The 9,517-nt window shown below is 39.4% G+C and overlaps 1 protein-coding gene across 1 annotated transcript; it reads right to left on the bottom strand.

Moving 5' to 3' along the window:
* Positions 1 to 229: 229 nt before the first annotated feature.
* tmx2b (thioredoxin-related transmembrane protein 2b) lies at positions 230 to 6,408 on the bottom strand. The gene is made up of 8 exons (XM_020083885.2): positions 6,084 to 6,408; positions 5,416 to 5,476; positions 4,969 to 5,082; positions 3,930 to 4,006; positions 3,703 to 3,809; positions 3,552 to 3,617; positions 3,271 to 3,400; positions 230 to 1,974 (listed from the first exon to the last, which is right to left on the bottom strand). Exons 1-8 carry the CDS (start codon positions 6,270 to 6,272, stop codon positions 1,795 to 1,797), a joined length of 924 nt encoding a protein of 307 aa, XP_019939444.1. The 5' UTR covers positions 6,273 to 6,408; the 3' UTR covers positions 230 to 1,794.
* Between the last annotated feature and the right edge of the window lie 3,109 nt (positions 6,409 to 9,517).

Below are 9,517 nucleotides of genomic sequence, written 5' to 3'. Positions count from 1 at the left end.
AAAAAGTCTGAGGTGTCGCAACTGACAAACAAGCTAGTTATAGTGGCTTTTACCTACTGTTTACATGCATTGTTATGTGTATCTATTTGTGTTTTCTTTATTCTGACTGTACACAACGTTCTGTTTTCCTGGCAGCTCAGTGTGATGTGGACATGGGACAGTAAAGGTTTCAGTCAGCTCAGCATAGAAAAGTCCAACTCTTATCGATGTGAAGAATGAATGCAGCATATAAACTCTCCATGTGCACATTTTTAATAGCATTTTTTAACAAAACAGATCAGACTTGTGAGGAGTTTCTAGATGTTTTCTTCATTATGTATAGGAGCATATACACATACAAGTCTTGGAATGCAGCTCAAATGAAATGCAACATGACAAAAAGGTCAATACGTGTGAATAACAAAATAATGACTCAGGGATAAACCATCAGTGTAAGCTAAAATCAAATCTAAACAGTGCATCAAAAGCTCTAAATCCTTAATAGGAACCTAAAGGTAATGCAACGAAGCCTCCATCTGGTTCAAAGAGACCAGAAGAAGCTCACCAGCATTTCTGATTAATCATAGAGTAAAGGATATTTCATAAAAATGACAACGTAAGTGGATGTCAAGTGTCTCAGACAATCCTGGAATGTGATGGTGTCTCACTATAAACAGAACTTCTGTCTGAAGTTCACCATTGTACAAGCTTTATCTAGCGAACCACAGTATTCAGCCACTTAAAATCATAATCATTTTGATTGGCCAACATGACTTTAAAATGAGAGTGAGACTTTGGAAAAACACAGGCCCCGTTCAGACCTGGTTGACGCTGAGGCATAAGCTCTGTTCGCTTCTACACTCTGTACCTCATCATTGACATAAACAGTAATACATGTCATTTTTATTTGCTTCCCTGCATTAAGCTCTTGTAACATGGTCTACAAATGATGATTAAGAAATATTATTATCATTACTATTATTATTCAGTGTATTTTGCATCTCTAACCGAATACAACATGACTGTTTTCAGCAATAATACTGTTGCTGATATGCCTGTCATGCATTTATGGAAACATAAGTAACACAACCTGACCTGTGCAGATGTGTTGATGTTACTGTGTCTCATTTCAAACCACAAGCCACAGGGAATCGGAATGTTTAAACACTGCAAATGAATTCTAAGTCATACACCGTCTACGCTGTGTTCCAGAGGTTATCACATGGTTAACATAAATATACAGTTAGTCATAAAAGGATTTAAAAAAAATCTTATCTACTCTGAATTAAATTAGTTGCATAAAAAAAATCTAAATCAATAACAAACAAAGCAGCATCACATTCACTGCTGCCTCATTGTCAATTAGTAGGAACTCAGCTGACTCTGCTAATGAGCAGTCACATGGGCTTCACAGCTTTAACCATCAAAAATGTGCTGAGCACACTTTAACAACAAGGTGCACATGGGTTATTAAAGCACTTCACAGCGTCACTCTTCAAACGGTGGTTTACTCGATCTCAGTTTGCTTCTCCTCTTAAGTGTGCACTGTTTCAGTTGTAATCAGGGGAAACAGACCAGGGTCACTGTAGCTGCACATGTGGCGAATCACAGGGTTAAAAGGAGGTTTAGTGTTAAATGGAGCTGAACAGAGGCATAAGTACTGTGATCATTTTAATTCTCATTAAACCTCCATCTCAGTCAGTGATCCACACTGACTCATGAGTGAACACACTGAACACAGAAGAGGAGAGAGCGAAGAGGAGCTGATCTGGACTCACTGGTTCCAAAAGCTGAGCTATGTCTTATTTAACCGTCTTATTTGTCCTTTTTGGACTCAGTCTCGTCCTTGTGGTCGTCAGCTCCTTGCAGTTCTGGTTCCTCCTCCTCAGGGACTGGTGGGAACTTGTACTGGCTCAGCTTGTCTTCTTTTGTCTTGCTGAGTTTCTTGGATTTCTGGTAGAGTTCATTCAGGTTGAACTCCCGGATGATGTTCTCCTAGTGGGCAGAGACAGATGTGTTCTAGAGTAGTTTGGCAAATGTAGTTATTATTTGGGCCATAGTATAGATGGGCAAAACATGATTCTAAAAGTAATCACAAACAAACCCATTTTTCTTTAAGTAACAAATAGGTTCAGCAATCAATTCTGCTTCAGCGTTCAGAAGCTTTACATCAAGCTTATCACTTCTAAAGGCTTTTTCCTTGTTAAAATGTTAAAACACCATTTATTACTCGTCATTCTGCCCACTCTCAACCAAAGCCTATCTTCTTCATATTTCAGGCTATTCAATGCTACTGCTTGATGCCTTTTTCTTACAGTTTGGAATGCTGACTGCTGATGTAGATTATGTGAGAGTATGTGAGCCAGTGTCAGTGCTTTGTTGTGGATTGTGTGCAGGCGTTGTAACTGCTTGTCAGTAATGTTGGTCGGGGAGGGGACGGCCCGATCCAAAACAGCTGCACTTGGTGACTTTTGAAGGTGATGCACTTTGTTTTCCACAAAGGACTTTGAAATGTATGTTGTTTGCCTTTTGTTCAGGTTACTGATGTGTTTCGTCCACGTCATCTAGTTTTGAAACATAAACTCAGTAACATTTCTCCTTACTTTTTTAATAGCATTGTATTATAGGTTCAGAGAAGATGACATGTTGTAAATATATGGTAAATGGTTTGTATTTATATAGAGCTTTTCTAGTCTTGATGACCACTCAAAGGGCTTTACACTACAGTTTGCCATTCACCCATTCACACAGTGCATCTATTAGCAGCACTTTTTTTGTTCTACAAGGGGCAATTCAGGGTTCAGCATCTTGCCCAAGAACACTTCAGCATGCAGCTGGGGAGGACTGGGGATCGAAATGCCGACCACCTCTTTGTCTAGTTTTATATCTATCTCCATGAGTTGGGTATTTTTGCTGTTAGCCTTGAACATTTGAAGAGTGCAATGAGAGAAATGTCATCATTAATTCAATGCTACAACAACAAATAACATTTAGTACATTTTGGAAAAAAATGTGACATCAATCATTGCCCTGACCATCAAGTTCATTATCCATCAGTACGACCCTAATAAGTATTAATACTGCAGTAAATTGCTGACAGAGTCAGTCAAAACTTTTTTATGGTCCAAACATGTATGAAAAGACCCCAAATGATCACTGTAGCAGACTTGGTGGCGCTGTGGCCGGGCTGTGCACCCTTGCATGTTTTCCAAATATCGTGTAGCCCTACATCATCGGCCATGAATTTTCTAATAAACGGTCACAGATCTTAAGTGTACTGTCCAATCTGACCTCAGTGAAGCTCCAGGATACAGCTCTCCCCTTCTTGTCCACCTGGGGGCGTCGCATCAACTCCTTCCCTCCCTGGAATAAAACCAGAGAGGGAAGCTGCTTGGACAGTGGAGATGTTGACACCTTGTACCTGCAGAACATAAGTAAATCCAGGCTTAACAACATGTTCAGATTTCTGGTCAGTCCTCTTTGACAAAATAAATTCCCTTCATTCGATTAAAATATCAGGGAACATTTTCTAGAAGAAAGAGGATAAAAAACAAAATGATCAAATATCTTACTTCTTGGAAACCTCTCCATATCGCCCAATGTCCACTTTGCCAAACTTGAGGCCAGTGCAGTTATACCTAAAACACAAGAAACTGCAGTTACCCTTATCACTGTCCCTCAGTGAACTTCATGCTTTTACTGAGAAGAGGAATGGAGTCTTACTTGAGGGAAAGGTCCGCGTAGACAGAAGCAAAGGACTGGCACTCTGGAGACCAGTTGGCAAAAAACTCCACAATCCAGGTCACACGAGTGTCTCTGTCCAATTCATCCTGGACACACGTGCACACACACAAATGTTGATTTAGGATTAATAATAAATAATACAGCAAGATCTTTGCTCTTGGTCAGTGGTCAGCTGTACTGACCAATTCTACCGTTGTTTTACTCACATCAATGGTTTTGTCGCTGAAGTATTTGATGTACTCTGGTCCCATGTACAGAGGAGGCTTACATGTCATCAAAAACACTGAAACACACAAGACATGAGAAGAGAAGAGAATTAGGATTTAATTTTTGTTATTAGTAGAATTGGTGCAACAATAATCAGCCCATTAGTGGATGTGTCAACACACAGAAAATAGAACAATCATTTAAGTCATTTATAAACAAAATTGCTGCACACTCCCAAGTTCCACACCCTCAATTTAAGGAAGTGCTGCCTTTCTGTGTTGATTGTATATTGCATTGTGAAAACTGAGCAACTGATATGGAGAGGTCACCTTGTACCTTGAAACTGTGGCCCTCTCTGGCCCTGGAAATACATGTACCTGAGGTCGCCAGTATAGCTAACTACACCTTTCTTAGAATTGAGTGGCTATAGCTGAACTATATAATGATTTAGATTTCATGTTTCTGAGCTCCCCTCAAATAAACCAATCCTTGCCGAGCTTAAATTCCACTGGTTCATAATTTATTATTACATTACTATTGTCTTTTGTATTTTTAGATGCACTTCATGCTTATTTCAATATTATATTTATTACAACTTCAATTGTAATCACCTGTTGTTTTCCTCTTGTTTTCCTGTGTGTTACTTTTCTTTGTAACAGTCGTAATGTAAGCCTAGATTCTCCTCTGGATCATTAAAGTAACTATTAACCCATCCATCTATAGACACATCTTCAAACAAACAGGAAGACACGGTACATTTGTTTGGACTATTTTCAGCACCTGATAAATCTGCATGTGGTGCTGTAGTGAGTATTTGGGACAGCAGGATGGTGTGTGTAGTGTAGTGTGCAACACTGTTGCTCCATGATGTGTTTTTTGGAAACAATGTTGCTCAGGGGAACAGCATATACCACACTTTGGATACACACATTACTCGCATCTAACCCACAAGACCCTGGTTTCTAACACCTGAATTTATAAGAGAGGAAGCAGAAAATCTACCGGCTGGTGTAAATGTATAATAGTGGTAGGACTCACCTATGCAGAGTGTCAGGTAGAGCAATCCCATCCTGATGTCCAGTCTGAAGAACAGGATGACATTGGCCACTTTGCTGAACAGGATGATATTTCCCACGTGCTGCTCCACAGTTACTAACATGAAGCAACAGAGAGAGAGAGAGAGAGAGAGAGAGTCTCATGTGTTTGTTCAAACTGCTTCAATAAGCAGGTGATCATGGTGCTGATCTGGTTTTTTAAAACCTGACCAGTGCTGTTTCTAAAATTCAAATAGTATGGTGGTATATGAAGGGTGATGCTGATATTTTCCAACAAACACAGAGTCCTAATATGAACCTCGAAGCAAAGTGACACAGTGAAAAGTAGTAGTGAAACAACACAATCACTAAAGAATGACACGATTACATGACAGATCTTAATGCTACTGGAATACAGGACTACATCTACAAATACATAACATTTACTCACTCGCTCGTCTGTTCTTCATCATGACGATGGCACTGAGGAACATGAGAATCTCCACTTCTCTCTGAGGACACATGTCACACATCTTACTGGGGTCTGTATTAGTTTGCTGACAAGTCACAGCAAACTAATACAACAGTGCGATAAGTGTAAAGCAGTTTGCTTGTCGATGTATTGTGTCTGAGACATAATGACTTCTGGCAGTATTGTTAGTCCATTCCTGTTCAACCGAGGAGCCTTTAACATGAATCCAACAACTAACTGATGTAACAAACTCCAACAAGTTAGTTACCATGGGCGAGATAAACTCATGTCAAATGGCGTGATTCAGATCACAATGCGTTAATAATAATACAATATTTACAGAGCCTTTATGTGCCGTACTAAATATAAAAGCTTTAGTATTTACGCCAACGTATAAAATAAGCGCTACGACTTAAGTATCGCTGCCGATACGCACAAAATAATGAATTCACGATTTTTTGAACGCAGTTTGGCCTGTGGATCTCTCCTCGTAGCTACAAGCTAATGTCACCTGGCCCTTGCAGCCGGGCTGTTCATTCATCCACGGCTGTGTCCAGCCACAGACCAGCCACAGACAAGCCACTGACCAGAGAGTTCACACCATCAGTTTAAACAGCACTTTAGACTTTCCAGCATTTTCTACGGACCCAGTCGAAGTCGCAGGAGTTGCCGTCCTCCCGCTGAGTGTCCAAATTGTCGCAGATGCCGGGCGTCTTGCGGACAGCTAGGAAGGCTACAGACATGAAGAGAGACGCCACATAATATGGCTTCAGCAGCCATTTGTACACCTGCGGCAGGTGATACAAGAAGGCGAGCAGCGGCGTCAGCAGAGCCATGTTCCCGGAGAAAGAAGAAAACACTGAGACGGAGGTGAACCCCGAAAACACGGAGATGATCCGTGAGGCGCTTTTCAGACTGCGGCTAAGAGCTAGCTCAATGTGAACTAGCTTGGTGCTTCAAGGTGGACGGATATACAACGTCCTGTTTATTTCAAAATAAATGCCTTTATGATAACATGGCATTTGCCGAGATAGCTGCAAATGATTTTGTTTGTATATTTAAAATGTACATTAGGTCAATAAAAAACTACTTCTTCTATGTGATGCGTTTTGTTGATCCATGGACGCGTGTTATCACCCATAAAAATATATATGCTTTTAATATGAAAGTGACAGGCCAAGTTTCCTGTGGAGTCCACTTCGTGACGTAGTCCCGATTTGCAATTTGCAAATAAACTGAGGAGACCCTGATGTAAAGGGCGGAAAGGTCAGGGTGTCATCCATAGCCTGTAATATATATGTACAATATATGTATATATAATGTAATATATGTATATATGTCATCTCACTACAGATCCTTTACTCAAGCTATGTGAGAAAATTCGCTTTATATTATATAAATTAAGTTGTGTATGCTTTAAACACAATATTGTTGAGCCAAGTCCTTTACAAAAAAACTGAAACTGTCTAAGTAAATTTCCTCTGAAATGTAGTGGAGTGGAAGTATGGAGATAAATTATAGAAAATAATTTAAAATACTCAGCGAAAGTATAAGCGAGTACCAGAGTAAATGAAAAAGTAGTTTAATACAGGTGTTAATTAAGGTTCCGTTGATTAATGTGATTAGTAACACACACTACTATTTCATGTCAAAATAGATGCTGAGAAAATAAAGTTGTACTGGATTCCCATCTGGTGACTGGGTCACTGAACTCACTGTCATATATATAAAATAAGTTTGAGACTTTTTCTTTTTTACATGGATCATTATCTAATAATTATATAATCATTACCAAGAAAACATTCCTCTTGCTATCACACCAGCACCGGCAGCCTGGACTGTTGACACAAGACATATCTGTCCTATGACCTATGAGACAAATTGTGATTTGTGAATATAGGCTATACAAATAACATTGGATAAATTTGATGATATCTGCAGCCTCTGCAGGAGTTCAGCTCCGTCAGATGAGGATAATTGCAGGTCTTTCCCATGAAAGTGCTTGATGAATGTACTGTATGTCCAAGCATTGTCCAGCTGGATAGTACAGGACAACACAAAACAATGGAAGACTTGCCTTGGCACCTGGTACAGTGGCTGGATTACAGCTGCCAGTCAGCACCCAGAAGAAACGTTTGGAAGCCTGAGACTGTCTTCACAGTAAGAACAATAGCAGCAGTTGTTTCACACTCATAATACTACACTGACTGGATGAGTTTCCCTTTTGTTGTCCACATTGTTTTGTTTATAATACACATTTCTTACTTTAACCCAAAACATGTAAGCTTACCAAAATGCAGATGAAACGTAAAAAAGGGAAAATTTTTAGATTTAAATACTTGTGATAAAAAATTTTGAAATGTCAAGTTTTAATTTTATAAGTTAAAATTATGGGTAAGTCAAAGTCTAAATTCTAAATTATCATTGTTTACTTTATTTCAAAACCTCAGGAGCCATCAATATTCACATTTTACACAGAGGGTCCAACAGCCATGAATAATCTGTATGCAATACATCTTCCTCTCAGCACAGGTGGTGCCTTTAAAACAATGGGAACAACAGTTACTACAGGCTGGGGTTTAATCTAAAACATGTATCATAACCATGTGGAAACCTCTATCATGATGTGTGGATGGCTATAAATGGACATAGTCCTTGTTTTCCCAGTTGCTTGAATGCAGCACAAGCACTCAGGGGGACATCACCCTGTGTGATTCATCGCAATATTGTGTTGAATTTGGATTTATGAGGGCATCACCTACGTTGGTGGATAAGAACATAAGTTTGGACCATTAACTGTTAAGATAATCAATAATCAATCATGAAGTCTCAGCCCATTTTCATAGCTTCATACCAAACTTACCAGAATAATTAACAATTGAACATACACCAGTGTGACAAGAAACACCAAAAATGACAGAAACCATCTTCAGGAAAAAATCTATTCGAAAAGCACTGGGGTTTTTTTTGGTCCATGTCCCATCTGCTACCATGGAGGGGGCAGGGTTTATATCGTCCTTGATTTGGATACAAAGATGTTTGTTTTTTTTATTGTGGAATTTATTAATATAGCAATAAACGGTAAAATAACATTTCACATTTTTGTTTCAACATGAACAATTTGTTTGTGAAACATGTTATTGCCATTTATCCCATCAAATTATTAAGCTCACAAAAGTGTATCTACATGTACACCTCTAATAACAATGACATAATATGTGAGAGGGTCCATGAATTATTGCTCCTGCGGATGAAACCAAGCTATGATGTCATCCTCACAGACATTCAGTCATACAACAGTGACCTCATTTCGACTCTCACTTGTTAAAAAAAAAGAACATAAATATATTAAATTGTTTAACGTGACCATTTGCTCATTGTGGCATTTTCCTGAGATATCACGTCTCTCTATCATATTGTGAATATTGGAGCATTGTCTAAAGAGAAAGTTGGCTGCATCCAGGACGAATTGATTTTCTGCTGCTACACTGCATGCAGTTGTGTCCTATGGGCCCAGGCAGACTTCCATCATCACTGCCTCCAACGTGACCAGGAAAAGCATGGCAGCAGCACACAACAGGAAGAGGAAGAGGAGTGGGAGGAGATCAGATGAAGATGCTCTCTCTACATTTTTCTTTTTACATTTCTTATGTTTTGGGAATATCCTCTGAAATGAATCCACCTTTGCTATTGTTATTAACATAGAATATAGCGACTTTGCTTTATTTGTCCCTTTATTCTTTCATATAATTGGGCCATTGGTTTATTTATTTATTTACCAGAATGTGTGTCATTGCCAGTGCACTACTACTTCCGGCTCAGCAGCTGGTCTGGGATTGGTTTGTGTTGAAAGTGTCAGGTGCAGCAGGCCCGTGGTTGCACAGAGGAACTGACTCCAGGCCAGTTATCAGGGTTTGACCAATCAGAGCCGCTCACTCAGCCCTGGCCTCCGTGCGTCAGGTGTCAAACTCAGTTGCAGACATACAGGAAGTTTCACGACTTTTTTTCGAAATAAAAGTCTTGTAGTAGTGAAACTAAGTAGAAGGGATGTGAAACTGGATGATCATATAAGAATAACAAA

Source organism: Paralichthys olivaceus, chromosome 8, assembly GCF_024713975.1.
Source record: "Paralichthys olivaceus isolate ysfri-2021 chromosome 8, ASM2471397v2, whole genome shotgun sequence".
NCBI classification, from domain to species: domain Eukaryota; kingdom Metazoa; phylum Chordata; class Actinopteri; order Pleuronectiformes; family Paralichthyidae; genus Paralichthys; species Paralichthys olivaceus.
The sequence above is the reverse complement of the archived record's forward strand: the minus strand, read 5'-3'. Positions and strand labels throughout refer to the sequence as shown.